At 43.2% G+C, this 20,725-nt stretch overlaps 1 protein-coding gene across 1 annotated transcript in view; it reads left to right on the top strand.

The window, feature by feature from the left end:
* Nucleotides 1-20,725, top strand: part of tmem8b (transmembrane protein 8B) — a 291,112-nt gene that overhangs the window by 44,633 nt on the left and 225,754 nt on the right. The window contains exon 2 of the mRNA XM_042331174.1: nt 5,296-5,485. Coding sequence (XP_042187108.1) covers nt 5,296-5,485 — 190 coding nt within the window. The remainder of the gene's footprint in view (nt 1-5,295; nt 5,486-20,725) is intronic.

Raw genomic sequence — 20,725 nt, 5'->3', positions numbered from 1 at the left:
GTCCACGATCAGCTTCCTCTGTCTTGCTGACGTTGAGGCAGAGGTTGTTGTCCTGGCCCCACACTGCCAGGTCTCAGGCACAGTCAGAGCACAGATAACAGCAGACAGCTGTGAAGTAGTGGAGCCCAGTCAGAGAGTACAGTGAAAGGACAGGCAACGTCTGTTTTATTCAGGGATATGTGTTCTCAGTCCTCTGACACAGGGCACTGCCGGAATGTCTAAGATTGACGGCTGCATTATTAACGATACAGTAGAGGCCGAGCTATTAGGAAGCTGGAATGCCACGTTTTAAAGGCACTGAGGAAGGTACTGCACTAGACAGAGTTGGCATCTTGCTCTAGCATCTTGTTTGATTCCAGTTGTTTCGGTTGGAGGATTCTTTCAGCAGTTGACTGGGGGGGTTTAGTTCACTATAAAGTATTAAACAATTAAACTCCCAAGGAAAGTCTCTCTCACAGCTTTTATTTTCTTTGGTAAATAAAACCTCTTCTGAGTCAAACCAGTTAATTCATGTAATCAGGTGCAGTCCAGGTGGTGACAGTAATTAGCAGCCAATTATACCTGGTCTGGTTCTGTCTGTCTGTACCCCACTCTGAAGGATGGAATCTGTCTGTCTGTCTGTCTGTCTGTCTGTCTGTCTGTCTGTCTGTCTGTCTGTCTGTCTGTCTGTCTGTCTGTCTGTCTGTCTGTCTGTCTGTCTGTCTGTCTGTCTGTCTGTATGCCACTCTGCAGGAGAGGTGTAAAGTGTGAAGCAGGAGAGGTGCAAAGTGTAAGGCAGGCGAGATGTAAAGTGTAAAGCAGGCAAGGTGTAAAGTGTAAAGCAGGCGAGGTTTAAAGTGTAAGGCAGGCAAGGTTTAAAATGTAAAGCAGGCGAGGTGTAAAGTGTAAAGCAGGCAAGGTTTAAAATGTAAAGCAGGCAAGGTGTAAGGCAGGCGAGATGTAAAGTGTAAAGCAGGCAAGGTGTAAAGTGTAAAGCAGGCGAGGTTTAAAGTGTAAGGCAGGCGAGGTGTAAAGTGTGAAGCAGGCGAGGTTTAAAGTGTAATGCAGGCAAGGTGTAAAGTGTAAAGCAGTCGAGGTTTAAAAAGGCAGTGTAAAGCAGGCAAGGTGCAAAGTGTAAAGCAGACGAGGTTTAAGTGTAAAGCAGACGAGGTTTAAGGTGTAAGGCAGGCGAGGTGGAAGTGTAAAGCAGGCAAGGTGTAAAGTGTAAAGCAGGCGAGGTGTAAAGTGTAAGGCAGGCGAGGTTTAAAATGTAAAGCAGGCAAGGTGTAAGGCAGGCGAGATGTAAAGTGAAAAGCAGGTGAGGTGTAAAGTGTAAAGCAGGCAAGGTGTAAAGTGTAAAGCAGACGAGGTTTAAAGTGTAAGGCAGGCGAGGTGCAAAGTGTAAAGCAGGCGAGGTGTAAAGTGTAAAGCAGGCGAGGTGTAAAGTGTAAAGCAGGCGAGGTTTAAAGTGTAAGGCAGGAGAGGTTTAAAGTGTAAGGCAGGAGAGGCTTAAAGTGTAAAGCAGGTGAGGTGTAAAGTGTAAAGCAGGCGAGGAGTGAAGTGCAAAGCAGGCGAGGTGTAATGTGTAAAGCAGACGAGGTGTAAAGTTTAAAGCAAGCGAGGTGTAAAGTGTAAAGCAGGCGAGGTGCAAAGTGTAAAGCAGGCGAGGTATAAAGTGTAAAGCATGCAAGGTTCAAAATGTAAAGCAGGCGAGGTGTAAAGTGTAAAGCAGGCGAGGTGCAAAGTGTAAAGCAGGCGAGGTTTAAAGTGTAAGGCAGGAGAGGTTTAAAGTGTAAAGCAGGTGAGGTGTAAAGTGTAAAGCAGGCGAGGTTTAAAGTGTAAAGCAGGCGAGGTGTAAAGTGTAAAGCAGGCGAGGTGTAAAGTGTAAAGCAGGCGAGGTGTAAAGTGTAAAGCAGGCGAGGTGTAAAGTGTAAAGCAGGTGAGGGGTAAAGTGTAAAGCAGGTGAGAGGTAAAGTGTAAAGCAGGTGAGGTGTAAAGTGTAAAGCAGGTGAGGTGTAATGTGTAATATTATTATTGAATAATAGTGAAGACATCAAAACTATGAAATAACACATATTTTTTATTTCCCCTTTATTTAACCAGGGAGGCCAGTTGAGAAGAAGTTCTCATTTATAACCGCCGACTTGGCCAAGATAAAGCAAAGCAGTGCGACAAAAACAACAACACAGAGTTACACATAAACAAGCGTACAGACAATAACACTATAGAAAATCTATATACAGTGTGTGCAAATTGAGTAAGGAGGTAAGGCCATAAATAGGCCAATATTAGCGAAGTAATTACAATTTAGCAAATGAACACTGGAGTGATAGATGTGCAGAAGATGAATGTGCAAGTAGAAATACTGGTGTGCAAAAGAGCAGATAAGTAAATAAAAACAATATGGGGAGGAGGTAGATAGACTGGATGGGCTATTTACAGATGGGCTGTGTACAGCTGCAGCAATCGGTAAGCTGCTCAGATAGCTGATGCTTAAAGTTAGCCACAGGTGGGTGTTGCTATGGTGACCAGTGAGCTGAGATAAGGCGGAGCTTTACCTAGCAAAGACTTATAGATGACCTGGAGCCAGTGGATTTGGCGATAAATATGCAGAGAGGACCAGCCAACGAGAGCATACAGGTCGCAGTGGTGGGTGGTATATGGTTAGTTTACAGACTAAAGAGAGTTAACAGTCTAACCAGACACGTAGGTATTTATAGTTGCCCACATATTCTAAGTCAGAGCCGTCCAGAGTAGTGATGCTGGACAGGCCGGCAGGTGCGGGCAGCGATCGGTTGAAGAGCATGCATTTAGTTTACTAGCGTTTAAGAGCAGTTTGAGGCCACGGAAGGAGACTTGTATGGCATTGAGGCTTGTTTGGAGATTTGTTAACACAGTGTCCAAAGAAGGGCCAGATATATACAGAATGGTGTCGTCTGTGTAGATGTGGATCAGGGAATCACCCGCAGCAAGAGCGACATCATTGATATATACAGAGAAAATAGTCGGCCCGAGAATTGAACCCTGTGTGTCCCCCATAGAGACTACCAGAAGTCCGGACAACAGGCCCTCCGATTTAACACACTGAACTCTGTCTGCAAAGTAGTTGGTGAACCAGGCGAGGCAGTCATTAGAGAAACCCTGGCTGTTGAGTCTGCTGATAAGAATACGGTGATTGACAGAGTCGAAAGCCTTGGCCAGGTCGATGAAGACGGCTGCACAGTACTGTCTTTTATCGATGGTGGTTATGATATTGTTTAGTACCCTGAGCGTGGCTGAGGTGCACCCGTGACCGGCTCGGAAACCAGATTGCATAGTGGAGAAGGTACGGTGGGTTTCGAAATGATCAGTGATCTGTTTAACTTGGCTTTCAAAGACCTAAGAAAGGCAGGGTAGAATAGATATAGGTCTACAGCAGTTTGGGTCTAGAGTGTGTCCCCCTTTGAAGAGGGGGATGACCGCGACCGCTTTCCAATATTTAGGAATCTCGGACGATACGAAAGAGAGATTGAACAGACTAGTAATAGGGGTCGCAACAGCGGATAATGTTCGAAAGAGAGGGTCCATATGGAATCATGTAGTAACCAAAAAAGTTAAGCAAATATATATTTTACATTTGAGATTCTTCGAAGTAGCCACCCTTTGCCTTGATGACAGCTTTGTACACTCTTGGCATTCTCTCAACCAGTTTCACCTGCCTGGAATGCTTTCCTAACAGTCTTGAAGGTGTTCCCACATATGCTGAAGACTTGTTGGCTGCTTTTCCTTCACTCCGCGGTCCAACTCATCCCAAACCATCTCAATTGGGTTGAGGTCGGGTGATTGTGGAGGCCAGGTCATCTGATACAGCACTCCATCACTCTCCTTATTGGTCAAATAGCCCTTACACAGCCTGGAGGTGTGTTGGGTCATTTTCCTGTTGAAAAACAAATGATAGTCCCACTAAGCGCAAACCAGATGGGATGGAGTATCGCTGCAGAATGATGTGGAAGCCATGCTGGTTAAGTGTGGCTTGAATTCTAAATAAATCACAGACTGTGTCACCAGCAAAGCACCCACACACCATCACACCTCCTCCTCCATTCACGGTGGGAACAACATGCGGAGATCATCCGTTCACCTCCTCTGTGTCTCACAAAGACCAATATCCTGGAATCACAAAAATACCTTTTTGGAGGGATCCTAATGAGGCTACAGTGTTGTTTGGTTTAACGCTGAGATGAGATTTGCATATCAATGCAAAATAGGCTACTCTGATGCATATCCTATAAATGAGATCAGGGAACCAGGTGAGCTCCACACACACTGGAAAGATACACTACTTTTCAGACACAGAGCCGCATTCCCTATATAGTGACAAAATGACTTTAGACACAGAGCCCTATTCGTCCTTCCCGTAGGGTATAAATCACATAAGATGTCTGACATCTGGGCCCTAGTGGTGGTGAGACACGGCTGATTACCGAAAGACTGTGTCTGCATCCCAAATGGCACCCTATTCCCTATATAGTGCACTACTTTAGACCAGAGCCCTATTCCCTATATAGTGCACTACTTTAGACCAGTACCCTATTCCCTATATAGTGCACTACTTTAGACCAGAGCCCTATTCCCTATATAGTGCACTACTTTAGACCAGAGCCCTATTCCCTATATAGTGCACTACTTTAGACCAGGGCCCTATTCCCTATATAGTGCACTACTTTAGACCAGAGCCCTATTCCCTATATAATGCACTACTTTAGACCAGAGGCCTATGGCACCCTATTCCCTATTAAAATGTACTACTTTAGACCAGAGGCTGTAGATGTGGTTTCTCTGTCTCCTCCCTGGCCTGCTGATAGGGATGGTGGGGACAGGGGGTAGAGTGGATTGAGAGTAAATGCTGGATCTGAAGGCTGACTGTCTCACATCAACATGATTAAATCATTGGTTGTTAGATTCTGAGGAGAAAATCACCTAAACTGCATTAGAAGCTATTTCTCTACCCGCTGTCCCCTGTGTGTGTGTGTGTGTGTGTGCCTGCGTGTGTGTGTGTGCCTGCGTGTGTGTGTGTGTGTGTCTGGGTGAGAATGTACGTCTTCGCCCGGAGAAATGTAACTAATCATTTCTCTGACACGTCCCCCCTCGTCCTCCCCCTCGTCCTCCCCCCTCGTCCTCCCCCTCGTCCCTCCCCCCCTCGCCCTCCCCCTCGTCCTCCCCCCCGTCCTCCCCCTCGTCCTCCCCCCTCGTCCTCCCCCCCTCGTCCTCCCCCTCGTCCTCCCCCTCGTCCTCCCCCTCGTCCTCCCCCTCGTCCTCCCCCTCTCTTTCCTCCAGATTGTCACTTCGTAACAGACTACTTTACACGGACGCCTCGTAAGCTGAACGCGTTCCGGTCCTTCGCCAGCGTGGAGCTGTTCCACTTCAGTGTTCCTGAAGACACTGTGGTGGCTGTATGGAACCTCATCACCTTCAAGGAACAGGGAGGAACCTTCGGTGACAGCTGCCCCGACCGCAACGTCACAGTGTGAGTACATCTAACCTGACCACAACGTCACAGTGTGAGTACATCTAACCTGACCACAACGTCACAGTGTGAGTACATCTAACCTGACCACAACGTCACAGTGTGAGTACATCTAACCCTAACCTGACCACAACGTCACTGTGTGAGTACATCTAACCCTAACCTGACCACAACGTCACAGTGTGAGTACATCTAACCCTAACCTGACCACAACGTCACAGTGTGAGTACATCTAACCTAACCTGACCACAACGTCACAGTGTGAGTACATCTAACCCTAACCTGACCACAACGTCACTGTGTGAGTACATCTAACCCTAACCTGACCACAACGTCACTGTGTGAGTACATCTAACCCTAACCTGACCACAACGTCACAGTGTGAGTACATCTAACCTGACCACAACGTCACTGTGTGAGTACATCTAACCCTAACCTGACCACAACGTCACAGTGTGAGTAGTCTAACCCTTAACCTGAGAGAAAAATATAGGGAGAGTACATCAATAGAAAGGGAGAGAGAGAGATCAATAGAATGGGAGACAGAAAGGGAGAGAGAGAGATCAATAGAATGGGAGAGAGAGATCAATAGAATGGGAGAGAGATCAATAGAATGGGAGAGAGAGAGATCAATAGAATGGGAGAATGAGAGACATCAACCCTAGAATGGGAGTCACTGAGAGAGACATCAATAGAATGGGAGAGAGAGACCCTCAATAGAATGGGAGAGAGAGAGATCAATAGAATGGGAGAGAGAGAGATCAATAGAATGGGAGAGAGAGATCAATAGAATGGGAGAGAGAGAGATCAATAGAATGGGAGAGAGAGATCAATAGAATGGGAGAGAGAGAGATCAATAGAATGGGAGAGAGATCAATAGAATGGGAGAGAGAGATCAATAGAATGGGAGAGAGAAGATCAATAGAATGGGAGAGAGAGATCAATAGAATGGGAGAGAGAGATCAATAGAATGGGAGAGAGAGATCAATAGAATGGGAGAGAGAGAGATCAATAGAATGGGAGAGAGAGAATGGGAGAGAGAGAGAGATCAATAGAATGGGAGAGAGAGAGATCAATAGAATGGGAGAGAGAGAGAGAGTACATCAATAGAATGGGAGAGAGAGAGATCAATAGAATGGGAGAGAGAGAGATCAATAGAATGGGAGAGAGAGAGATCAATAGAATGGGAGAGAGAGATCAATAAATGGGAGAGAGAGATCAATAGAATGGGAGAGAGAGAGATCAATAGAATGGGAGAGAGAGATCAATAGAATGGGAGAGAGAGAGATCAATAGAATGGGAGAGAGAGATCAATAGAATGGGAGAGAGAGATCAATAGAATGGGAGAGAGAGAGATCAATAGAATGGGAGAGAGAGATCAATAGAATGGGAGAGAGAAATGAATGGAGAGAATGAGAGAGAGAGATCAATAGAATGGGAGAGAGATCAATAGAATGGGAGAGAGAGATCAATAGAATGGGGGAGAGAGAGATCAATAGAATGGGAGAGAGAGATCAATAGAATGGGGGAGAGAGAGATCAATAGAATGGGAGAGAGAGAGATCAATAGAATGGGAGAGAGATCAATATAATGAGGGAGAGAGAGAGAGATCAATAGAATGGGAGAGAGATAGATCAATAGAATGGGAGAGAGAGATCAATAGAATGAGAGAGAGAGATCAATAGAATGGGAGAGAGAGATCAATAGAATGGGAGAGAGAGATCAATAGAATGGGGGAGAGAGAGATCAAAAGAATGGGAGAGAGAGATCAATAGAATGGGGAGAGAGAATGGGAGAGAGAGATCAATAGAATGGGGAGAGAGAGAGATCAATAGAATGGGAGAGAGATCAATAGAATGGGAGAGAGAGATCAATAGAATGGGAGAGAGAGAGAATCAATGGGAGAATGGGAGAGAGAGAGATCAATAGAATGGGAGAGAGAGAGAGAGAGATCAATAGAATGGGGGAGAGAGAGAGATCAATAGAATGGGAGAGAGAGATCAATAGAATGGGAGAGAGAGATCAATAGAATGGGAGAGAGAGATCAATAGAATGGGAGAGAGAGATCAATAGAATGGGGGAGAGAGATCAATAGAATGGGGAGAGAGAGATCAATAGAATGGGAGAGAGAGATCAATAGAATGGGAGAGAGAGAGAGATCAATAGAATGGGAGAGAGAGAGAATGGGAGAGAGAGAGATCAATAGAATGGGAGAGAGAGATCAATAGAATGAGAGAGAGATCAATAGAATGGGAGAGAGAGAGATCAATAGAATGGGAGAGAGAGAGATCAATAGAATGGGAGAGAAGATCAATAGAATGGAGAGAGAGAGATCAATAGAATGGGAGAGAGAGATCAATAGAATGGGAGAGAGAGAGAGATCAATAGAATGGGAGAGAGAGAATGAGAGAGAGATCAATAGAATGGGAGAGAGAGAATGGGAGAGAGAGATCAATAGAATGGGAGAGGGAGAGAGAGAGATCAATAGAATGGGAGAGAGAGATCAATAGAATGGGAGAGAGAGAGAATCAATAGAATGGGAGAGAGAGATCAATAGAATGGGAGAGAGAGATCAATAGAATGGGAGAGAGAGATCAATAGAATGGGAGAGAGAGAGATCAATAGAATGGGAGAGAGAGATCAATAGAATGGGAGAGAGAGATCAATAGAATGAGAGAATGAGAGAGATCAATAGAATGGGAGAGAGAGAGAGATCAATAGAATGGGGGAGAGAGAGATCAATAATAGAATGGGAGAGAGAGAGATCAATAGAATGGGGAGAGAGATCAATAGAATGGGAGAGAGAGATCAATAGAATGGGAGAGAGAGATCAATAGAATGGGAGAGAGAGATCAATAGAATGGGAGAGAGAGATCAATAGAATGGGAGAGAGAGATCAATAGAATGGGGAGAGAGAGAGAGAGATCAATAGAATGGGGAGAGAGAGATCAATAGAATGGGAGAGAGAGATCAATAGAGATGAGATCAATAGAATGGGAGAGAGAGATCAATAGAATGGGAGAGAGAGATCAATAGAATGGGAGAGAGAGAGATCAATAGAATGGGAGAGAGAGAGATCAATAGAATGGGAGAGAGAGAGATCAATAGAATGGGAGAGAGAGAGATCAATAGAATGGGAGAGAGAGATCAATAGAATGGGAGAGAGAGATCAATAGAATGGGGAGAGAGAGATCAATAGAATGGGGGAGAGAGAGATCAATAGAATGGGGGAGAGAGAGATCAATAGAATGGGAGAGAGAGAGATCAATAGAATGGGAGAGAGAGAGATCAATAGAATGGGAGAGAGAGAGATCAATAGAATGGGAGGAGAGAGAATGGGAGAGATCAATAGAATGGGAGAGAGAGATCAATAGAATGGGAGAGAGAGATCAATAGAATGGGAGAGAGAGAGATCAATAGAATGGGAGAGAGAGAGATCAATAGAATGGGAGAGAGAGAGATCAATAGAATGGGAGAGATCAATAGAGAGAGAGAGATCAATAGAATGGGAGAAGAGAGATCAATAGAATGGGAGAGAGAGAGATCAATAGAATGGGAGAGAGAGAGAGATCAATAGAATGGGAGAGAGAGATCAATAGAATGGGAGAGAGAGAGAGATCAATAGAATGGGAGAGAGAGATCAATAGAATGGGAAAGAGAGATCAATAGAATGGGAGAGAGAGAGAGAGAGAGATCAATAGAATGGGAGAGAGAGAGAGAGATCAATAGAATGGGAGAGAGAGATCAATAGAATGGGAGAGAGAGAGATCAATAGAATGGGAGAGAGAGAGAGATCAATAGAATGGGAGAGAGAGATCAATAGAATGGGAGAGAGAGAGAGATCAATAGAATGGGAGAGAGAGAGATCAATAGAATGGGAGAGAATGAGAGAGAGATCAATAGAATGGGAGAGAGAGATCAATAGAATGGGAGAGAGAGATCAATAGAATGGGAGAGAGAGATCAATAGAATGGGAGAGAGAGAGATCAATAGAATGGGAGAGAGAGATCAATATAATGAGGGAGAGAGAGAGAGATCAATAGAATGGGGGAGAGAGAGATCAATAGAATGGGAGAGAGAGATCAATAGAATGAGAGAGAGAGATCAATAGAATGGGAGAGAGAGATCAATAGAATGGGAGAGAGATCAATAGAATGGGAGAGAGAGAGATCAATAGAATGGGAGAGAGAGAGATCAATAGAATGGGAGAGAGAGATCAATAGAATGGGAGAGAGAGATCAATAGAATGGGAGAGAGAGAGATCAATAGAATGGGAGAGAGAGAGATCAATAGAATGGGAGAGAGAGATCAATAGAATGGGAGAGAGAGAGAGAGATCAATAGAATGGGAGAGAGAGAGATCAATAGAATGGGAGAGAGAGAGATCAATAGAATGGGAGAGAGAGATCAATAGAATGGGAGAGAGAGATCAATAGAATGGGAGAGAGAGAGATCAATAGAATGGGGAGAGAGAGAGATCAATAGAATGGGAGAGAGAGATCAATAGAATGGGAGAGAGAGAGAATGAGAGAGAGATCAATAGAATGGGAGAGAGAGATCAATAGAATGGGAGAGAGAGATCAATAGAATGGGAGAGAGAGAGATCAATAGAATGGGAGAGAGAGATCAATAGAATGGGAGAGAGAGAGAGATCAATAGAATGGGAGAGAGAGAGATCAATAGAATGGGAGAGAGAGAGAGATCAATAGAATGGGAGAGAGAGATCAATAGAATGGGAGAGAGAGATCAATAGAATGGGAGAGAGAGAGAGAGAGATCAATAGAATGGGAGAGAGAGAGAATGGGAGAGAGATCAATAGAATGGGAGAGAGAGATCAATAGAATGGGAGAGAGAGAGATCAATAGAATGGGAGAGAGAGATCAATAGAATGAGAGAGAGATCAATAGAATGGGAGAGAGAGATCAATAGAATGGGAGAGAGAGATCAATAGAATGGTCAATAGAATGGGAGAGATCAATAGAATGGGAGATCAATAGAATGGGGAGAGAGAGATCAATAGAATGGGGGAGAGAGAGATCAATAGAATGGGAGAGAGAGAGATCAATAGAATGGGAGAGAGAGAGATCAATAGAATGGGAGAGAGAGAGATCAATAGAATGGGAGAGAGAGATCAATAGAATGGGAGAGAGATCAATAGAATGGGGGAGAGAGAGATCAATAGAATGGGAGAGAGAGAGATCAATAGAATGGGAGAGAGAGAGATCAATAGAATGGGGGAGAGAGATCAATAGAATGGGAGAGAGAGATCAATAGAATGGGAGAGAGAGATCAATAGAATGGGAGAGAGAGATCAATAGAATGGGAGAGAGAGAGATCAATAGAATGGGAGAGAGAGATCAATAGAATGGGAGAGATCAATAGAATGGGAGAGAGAGAGATCAATAGAATGGGGAGAGATCAATAGAATGGGAGAGAGATCAATAGAATGGGGGAGAGAGAGATCAATAGAATGGGAGAGAGAGATCAATAGAATGGGAGAGAGAGATCAATAGAATGGGGAGAGAGATCAATAGAATGGGAGAGAGAGATCAATAGAATGGGAGAGAGATCAATAGAATGGGAGAGAGAGATCAATAGAATGGGGGAGAGAGAGATCAATAGAATGGGAGAGAGAGATCAATAGAAGTGGGGAGAGAGAGATCAATAGAATGGGAGAGAGAGATCAATAGAATGGGAGAGAGAGATCAATAGAATGGGAGAGAGAGAGATCAATAGAATGGGAGAGAGAGATCAATAGAATGGGAGAGAGAGATCAATAGAATGGGAGAGAGAGATCAATAGAATGGGAGAGAGAGATCAATAGAATGGGAGAGAGAGATCAATAGAATGGGAGAGAGAGAGAGATCAATAGAATGGGAGAGAGAGAGATCAATAGAATGGGAGAGAGAGATCAATAGAATGAGAGAGAGATCAATAGAATGGGGAGAGAGAGATCAATAGAATGGGAGAGAGAGATCAATAGAATGGGAGAGAGAGATCAATAGAATGGGAGAGAGAGATCAATAGAATGGGAGAGAGAGAGATCAATAGAATGGGAGAGAGAGAGATCAATAGAATGGGAGAGAGAGAGAGATCAATAGAATGGGGAGAATGAGAGAGATCAATAGAATGGGAGAGAGAGAGATCAATAGAATGGGGGAGAGAGATCAATAGAATGGGAGAGAGAGATCAATAGAATGGGGAGAGAGAGATCAATAGAATGGGAGAGAGAGATCAATAGAATGGGGGAGAGAGAGATCAATAGAATGGGAGAGAGAGAGATCAATTAAATGGGAGAGAGAGATCAATAGAATGGGAGAGAGAGATCAATAGAATGGGGGAGAGAGAGATCAATAGAATGGGAGAGAGAGAGATCAATAGAATGGGAGAGAGAGATCAATAGAATGGGAGAGAGAGATCAATAGAATGAGAGAGATCAATAGAATGGGAGAGAGAGATCAATGGAATGAGAGAGAGATCAATAGAATGGGGGAGAGAGATCAACAGAATGGGAGAGAGAGAGATCAATAGAATGGGAGAGAGAGATCAATAGAATGGGGGAGAGAGAGATCAATAGAATGGGGGAGAGAGAGATCAATAGAATGGGAGAGAGAGAGATCAATAGAATGGGAGAGAGAGATCAATAGAATGGGAGAGAGAGATCAATAGAATGGGAGAGAGAGATCAATAGAATGGGGAGAGAGAGATCAATAGAATGGGAGAGAGAGAGATCAATAGAATGGGAGAGAGAGAGATCAATAGAATGGGAGAGAGAGAGATCAATAGAATGGGAGAGAGAGATCAATAGAATGGGAGAGAGAGATCAAAGAATGGGAGAGAGAGAGATCAATAGAATGGGGAGAGAGAGAGATCAATAGAATGGGAGAGAGAGAATGGGAGAGAGATCAATAGAATGGGAGAGAGAGAGAGATCAATAGAATGGGAGAGAGAGATCAATAGAATGGGAGAGAGAGAGATCAATAGAATGGGAGAGAGAGATCAATAGAATGGGAGAGAGAGATCAATAGAATGGGAGAGAGAGAGAATAGAATGGGGAGAGAGATCAATAGAATGGGAGAGAGAGAGAGATCAATAGAATGGGAGAGAGAGAGAGATCAATAGAATGGGGGAGAGAGAGATCAATAGAATGGGAGAGAGAGATCAATAGAATGGGAGAGAGAGAGAGATCAATAGAATGGGAGAGAGAGAGATCAATAGAATGGGAGAGAGAGATCAATAGAATGGGGGAGAGAGAGGTCAATAGAATGGGAGAGAGAGAGATCAATAGAATGGGAGAGAGATCAATAGAATGAGGGAGAGAGAGAGAGATCAATAGAATGGGGGAGAGATAGATCAATAGAATGGGAGAGAGATCAATATAATGAGGGAGAGAGAGAGAGATCAATAGAATGGGGGAGAGATAGATCAATAGAATGGGGTAGAGAGAGATCAATAGAATGGGAGAGAGAGAGATCAATAGAATGGGGGAGAGAGAGATCAATAGAATGGGAGAGAGAGAGATCAATAGAATGGGAGAGAGAGATCAATAGAATGGGAGAGAGAGATCAATAGAATGGGGGAGAGAGAGATCAATAGAATGGGAGAGAGAGATCAATAGAATGGGAGAGAGAGATCAATAGAATGGGGGAGAGAGATCAATAGAATGGGAGAGAGAGATCAATAGAATGGGGGAGAGAGAGATCAATACAATGGGAGAGAGAGATCAATAGAATGGGAGAGAGAGAGATCAATAGAATGGGAGAGAGAGATCAGAATGGGAGAGAGAGATCAATAGAATGGGGAGAGAGAGATCAATAGAATGGGAGAGAGAGAGATCAATAGAATGGGAGAGAGAGAGATCAATAGAATGATCAATAGAATGGGAGAGAGAGAGATCAATAGAATGGGAGAGAGAGAGATCAATAGAATGGGAGAGAGAGATCAATAGAATGGGAGAGAGAGAGATCAATAGAATGGGAGAGAGAGAGATCAATAGAATGGGAGAGAGAGAGATCAATAGAATGGGAGAGAGAGATCAATAGAATGGGGAGAGAGAGATCAATAGAATGGGGAGAGAGAGATCAGAATGAGAGAGATCAATAGAATGGGAGAGAGAGATCAATAGAATGGGAGAGAGAGATCAATAGAATGGGAGAGAGAGAATGGGAGATCAATAGAATGGGAGAGAGAGAGATCAATAGAATGGGAGAGAGATCAATAGAATGAGAGAGAGAGATCAATAGAATGGGGAGAGAGAGAATAGAATGAGAGAGAGATCAATAGAATGGGAGAGAGAGAGATCAATAGAATGCGGGAGAGAGAGATCAATAGAATGAGGGAGAGAGAGATCAATAGAATGGGGGAGAGAGAGATCAATAGAATGGGAGAGAGAGATCAATAGAATGGGAGAGAGTGAGATCAATAGAATGGGAGAGAGAGATCAATAGAATGAGAGAGAGATTAATAGAATGGGGGAGAGAGATCAATAGAATGGGAGAGAGAGATCAATAGAATGAGAGAGAGATCAATAGAATGGGAGAGAGAGAGATCAATAGAATGGGGGAGAGAGAGATCAATAGAATGGTCGAGAGAGAGAGAGATCAATAGAATGGGAGAGAGAGAGAGATCAATAGAATGGGAGAGAGAGATCAATAGAATGGGAGAGAGAGAGATCAATAGAATGGGGAGAGAGAGAGATCAGAATGGGAGAGAGAGATCAATAGAATGGGAGAGAGAGATCAATAGAATGGGAGAGAGAGAGAGATCAATAGAATGGGAGAGAGAGAGATCAATAGAATGGGAGAGCGAGAGATCAATAGAATGGGAGAGAGAGAGAGATCAATAGAATGGGAGAGAGAGATCAATAGAATGGGAAAGAGAGATCAATAGAATGGGAGAGAGAGAGAGAGAGATCAATAGAATGGGAGAGAGAGATCAATAGAATGAGAGAGAGATCAATAGAATGGGAGAGAGAGAGATCAATAGAATGGGAGAGAGAGAGATCAATAGAATGGGAGAGAGAGATCAATAGAATGGGAGAGAGAGAATGGGAGAGAGAGATCAATAGAATGGGAGAGAGAGAGATCAATAGAATGGGGGAGAGAGATCAATAGAATGGGAGAGAGAGATCAATAGAATGGGGGAGAGAGAGATCAATAGAATGGGAGAGAGATCAATAGAATGGGAGAGAGAGAGATCAATAGAATGGGGTAGAGAGAGATCAAAAGAATGGGAGAGAGAGAGATCAATAGAATGGGAGAGAGAGATCAATAGAATGGGAGAGAGATCAATAGAATGGGAGAAAGAGAGATCAATAGAATGGGAGAGAGAGATCAATAGAATGGGAGAGAGAGATCAATAGAATGGGAGAGAGAGAGATCAATAGAATGGGAGAGAGAGAGAGATCAATAGAATGGGAGAGAGAGAGATCAATAGAATGGGAGAGAGAGATCAATAGAATGGGAGAGAGAGATCAATAGAATGGGAGAGAGAGATCAATAGAATGGGAGAGAGAGATCAATAGAATGGGAGAGAGAGAGATCAATAGAATGGGAGAGAGAGAGATCAATAGAATGGGAGAGAGAGAGATCAATAGAATGGGGGAGAGAGAGATCAATAGAATGGGGAGAGAGAGATCAATAGAATGGGAGAGAGAGAGATCAATAGAATGGGGGAGAGAGAGATCAAAAGAATGGGAGAGAGAGAGAATGGGAGAGAGAGATCAATAGAATGGGAGAGAGAGATCAATAGAATGGGAGAGAGAGAGATCAATAGAATGGGAGAGAGAGAGAGATCAATAGAATGGGAGAGAGATCAATAGAATGGGAGAGAGATCAATAGATCAATAGAATGGGGAGAGAGAGAATGGGAGAGAGAGATCAATAGAATGGGAGAGAGATCAATAGAATGGGAGAGAGAGATCAATAGAATGGGAGAGAGATCAATAGAATGGGGAGAGAGAGATCAATAGAATGGGGAGAGAGAGATCAATAGAATGGGAGAGAGAGATCAATAGAATCAATAGAATGGGAGAGAGATCAATAGAATGGGAGAGAGAGATCAATAGAATGGGGGAGAGAGAGATCAATAGAATGGGAGAGAGAGATCAATAGAATGGGAGAGAGAGATCAATAGAATGGGAGAGAGAGAGATCAATAGAATGGGAGAGAGAGAGATCAATAGAATGGGAGAGAGAGATCAATAGAATGGGAGAGAGAGAGATCAATAGAATGGGAGAGAGAGAGATCAATAGAATGGGAGAGAGAGATCAATAGAATGGGAGAGAGAGAGAGATCAATAGAATGGGAGAGAGAGAGATCAATAGAATGGGAGAGAGAGAGATCAATAGAATGGGAGAGAGAGATCAATAGAATGGGAGAGAGAGATCAATAGAATGGGAGAGAGAGATCAATAGAATGGGAGAGAGAGATCAATAGAATGGGAGAGAGAGAGATCAATAGAATGGGAGAGAGAGAGATCAATAGAATGGGAGAGAGAGAGATCAATAGAATGAGAGAGAGATCAATAGAATGGGGGAGAGAGATCAATAGAATGGGAGAGAGAGATCAATAGAATGGGAGAGATCAATAGAATGGGGGAGAGAGATCAATAGAATGGGAGAGAGAGAGATCAATAGAATGGGAGAGAGAGATCAATAGAATGGGAGAGAGAGAGATCAATAGAATGGGAGAGAGAGATCAATAGAATGGGAGAGAGAGAGAATGGGAGAGAGAGATCAATAGAATGGGAGAGAGAGAGAGATCAATAGAATGGGGGAGAGAGAGAATAGAATGGGAGAGAGAGAGAATCAATAGAATGGGAGAGAGAGAATGAGAGAGAGATCAATAGAATGGGAGAGAGAGAGATCAATAGAATGGGAGAGAGATCAATAGAATGGAGAGAGAGATCAATAGAATGGGAGAGAGAGATCAATAGAATGGGAGAGAGAGAGATCAATAGAATGGGAGAGAGAGAGATCAATAGAATGGGAGAGAGAGAGATCAATAGAATGGGAGAGAGAGAGATCAATAGAATGGGAGAGAGAGATCAATAGAATGGGAGAGAGAGATCAATAGAATGGGAGAGAGAGAGAATCAATAGAATGGGAGAGAGAGATCAATAGAATGGGAGAGAGAGAGATCAATAGAATGGGAGAGAGAGATCAATAGAATGGGAGAGAGAGATCAATAGAATGGGGGAGAGAGATCAATAGAATGAGAGAGATCAATAGAATGGGAGAGAGAGAGAATGGGGAGAGAGAGATCAATAGAATGGGAGAGAGAGAGATCAATAGAATGGGAGAGAGAGAGATCAATAGAATGGGGAGAGAGAGAGATCAATAGAATGGGAGAGAGAGAGATCAATAGAATGGGAGAGAGAGATCAATAGAATGGGAGAGAGAGATCAATAGAATGGGGGAGAGAGAGATCAGTAGAATGGGGGAGAGAGAGATCAATAGAATGGGAGAGAGAGATCAATAGAATGGGAGAGAGAGATCAATAGAATGGGAGAGAGAGATCAATAGAATGGGAGAGAGAGATCAATAGAATGGGAGAGAGAGAGATCAATAGAATGGGAGAGAGAGAGATCAATAGAATGGGAGAGAGAGAGAGATCAATAGAATGGGAGAGAGAGATCAATAGAATGGGAGAGAGAGATCAATAGAATGGGAGAGAGAGAGATCAATAGAATGGGAGAGAGAGAGATCAATAGAATGGGAGAGAGAGATCAATAGAATGGGAGAGAGAGATCAATAGAATGGGAGAGAGAGAGATCAATAGAATGGGAGAGAGAGAGATCAATAGAATGGGAGAGAGAGATCAATAGAATGAGAGAGAGATCAATAGAATGGGGGAGAGAGATCAATAGAATGGGAGAGAGAGATCAATAGAATGGGAGAGAGAGATCAATAGAATTGGATTGAGAGATCAATAGAATGGGAGAGAGAGATCAATAGAATGGGAGAGAGAGATCAATAGAATGGGAGAGAGAGAGATCAATAGAATGGGAGAGAGAGAGATCAATAGAATGGGAGAGAGAGATCAATAGAATGGGGGAGAGAGATCAATAGAATGGGAGAGAGAGATCAATAGAATGGGAGAGAGAATCAATAGAATGGGAGAGAGAGATCAATAGAATGGGGAGAGAGAGAGAGAGAGATCAATAGAATGGGAGAGAGAGAGAATGGGAGAGAGAGATCAATAGAATGGGAGAGAGAGAGAGAGATCAATAGAATGGGAGAGAGAGAGATCAATAGAATGGGAGAGAGAGAGAATGGGAGAGAGAGAGAGATCAATAGAATGGGAGAGAGAGATCAATAGAATGGGAGAGAGAGATCAATAGAATGGGAGAGAGAGATCAATAGAATGGGAGAGAGATCAATAGAATGGGAGAGAGAGATCAATAGAATCAATAGAATGAATGGGAGAGAGAGATCAATAGAATGGGAGAGAGAGAGATCAATAGAATGGGAGAGAGAGAGAGATCAATAGAATGGGAGAGAGAGATCAATAGAATGGGAGAGAGAGATCAATAGAATGGGAGAGAGAGAGAGATCAATAGAATGGGAGAGAGAGATCAATAGAATGGGAGAGAGAGAGATCAATAGAATGGGAGAGAGAGAGATCAATAGAATGGGAGAGAGAGAGAGATCAATAGAATGGGAGAGAGAGATCAATAGAATGGGGGAGAGAGAGATCAATAGAATGGGAGAGAGAGATCAATAGAATGGGAGAGAGAGATCAATAGAATGGGAGAGAGAGAGAGAATGGGAGAGAGAGAGATCAATAGAATGGGAGAGAGAGAGATCAATAGAATGGGAGAGAGAGAGATCAATAGAATGGGAGAGAGATGAATGGGAGAGAGAGATCAATAGAATGGGAGAGAGAGAGAGAGAGATCAATAGAATGGGAGAGAGAGATCAATAGAATGGGAGAGAGAGAGATCAATAGAATGGGAGAGAGAGATCAATAGAATGGGAGAGAGAGAGATCAATAGAATGGGAGAGAGAGAGATCAATAGAATGGGAGAGAGAGAGAGAATGGGAGAGAGAGATCAATAGAATGGGGAGAGAGAGATCAATAGAATGGGGGAGAGAGAGATCAATAGAATGGGAGAGAGAGATCAATAGAATGGGAGAGAGAGATCAATAGAATGGGAGAGAGAGAGAATGGGAGAGAGAGATCAATAGAATGGGAGAGAGAGATCAATAGAATGGGAGAGAGAGATCAATAGAATGGGAGAGAGAGAGATCAATAGAATGGGAGAGAGAGAGATCAATAGAATGGGAGAGAGAGATCAATAGAATGGGAGAGAGAGAGATCAATAGAATGGGAGAGAGATCAATAGAGAGAGAGAGAGATCAATAGAATGGGGAGAGAGAGATCAATAGAATGGGAGAGAGAGATCAATAGAATGGGGGAGAGAGAGATCAATAGAATGGGAGAGAGAGAGATCAATAGAATGGTAGAGAGAGAGATCAATATAATTAGGGAGAGAGAGAGAGAGAGATCAATAGAATGGGAGAGAGAGAGATCAATAGAATGGGAGAGAGAGAGAGAGAGATCAATAGAATGGGAGAGAGAGAGAGATCAATAGAATGGGAGAGAGAGATCAATAGAATGGGAGAGAGAGATCAATAGAATGGGAGAGAGAGAATGGGAGAGAGAGATCAATAGAATGGGGAGAGAGAGAGATCAATAGAATGGGAGAGAGAGAGAGATCAATAGAATGGGAGAGAGAGAGAATGGGAGAGAGAGATCAATAGAATGGGAGAGAGAGATCAATAGAATGGGAGAGAGAGATCAATAGAATGGGGAGAGAGAGATCAATAGAATGGGAGAGAGAGATCAATAGAATGGGAGAGAGAGATCAATAGAATGGGAGAGAGAGAGATCAATAGAATGGGGAGAGAGAGAGATCAATAGAATGGGAGAGAGAGATCAATAGAATGGGGAGAGAGATCAATAGAATGGGGAGAGAGAGATCAATAGAATGGGAGAGAGAGAATGGGAGAGAGAGAGATCAATAGAATGGGAGAGAGAGAGATCAATAGAATGGGAGAGAGAGAGAGAATAGAATGGGAGAGAGAGATCAATAGAATGGGGGAGAGAGAGAGAATAGAATGAATGGGAGAGAGAGATCAATAGAATGAGAGAGATCAATAGAATGGGAGAGAGAGATCAATGGAATGAGAGAGAGATCAATAGAATGGGAGAGAGAGATCAATAGAATGGGAAAGAGAGATCAATAGAATGGGAGAGAGAGATCAATAGAATGGGAGAGAGAGAGATCAATAGATTGGGAGAGAGAGAGATCAATAGAATGGGAGAGAGATCAATAGAATGGGGGAGAGAGAGATCAATAGAATGGGAGAGAGAGAGAGATCAATAGAATGGGAGAGAGAGATCAATAGAATGGGAGAGAGATCAATAGAATGTGGGAGAGAGATCAATAGAATGAGAGAGATCAATAGAATGGGAGAGAGAGATCAATGGAATGAGAGAGAGATCAATAGAATGGGAGAGAGAGATCAATAGAATGGGAGAGAGAGATCAATAGAATGGGAGAGAGAGATCAATAGAATGGGAGAGAGAGAATGGGAGAGAGAGAGATCAATAGAATGGGAGAGAGAGAGATCAATAGAATGGGGAGAGAGAGATCAATAGAATGAGAGAGAGAGAATCAATAGAATGGGAGAGAGAGATCAATAGAATGGGAGAGAGAGAGAATGGGAGAGAGAGATCAATAGAATGGGAGAGAGAGAGAGATCAATAGAATGGGGAGAGAGAGATCAATAGAATGGGAGAGAGAGATCAATAGAATGGGAGAGAGATCAATAGAATGGGAGAGAGAGAGATCAATAGAATGGGAGAGAGAGATCAATAGAATGGGAGAGAGAGAGATCAATAGAATGGGAGAGAGAGAGAGATCAATAGAATGGGAGAGAGAGAGAGATCAATAGAATGGGAGAGAGAGATCAATAGAATGGGGGAGAGAGAGATCAATAGAATGGTAGAGAGAGAGATCAATATAATGGGAGAGAGAGAGAGAGAGAGATCAATAGAATGGGGGAGAGAGAGATCAATAGAATGGGAGAGAGAGATCAATAGAATGGGAGAGAGAGATCAATAGAATGGGAGAGAGAGAGATCAATAGAATGGGGGAGAGAGATCAATAGAATGGGAGAGAGAGAGATCAATAGAATGGGAGAGAGAGATCAATAGAATGGGGGAGAGAGAAT

This window comes from Oncorhynchus tshawytscha, linkage group LG12 (assembly GCF_018296145.1).
Source record: "Oncorhynchus tshawytscha isolate Ot180627B linkage group LG12, Otsh_v2.0, whole genome shotgun sequence".
In the NCBI taxonomy this organism is placed as follows: domain Eukaryota; kingdom Metazoa; phylum Chordata; class Actinopteri; order Salmoniformes; family Salmonidae; genus Oncorhynchus; species Oncorhynchus tshawytscha.
Note: the sequence above shows the minus strand (reverse complement) of the source record. Positions and strands in the feature narration are given on the sequence as shown.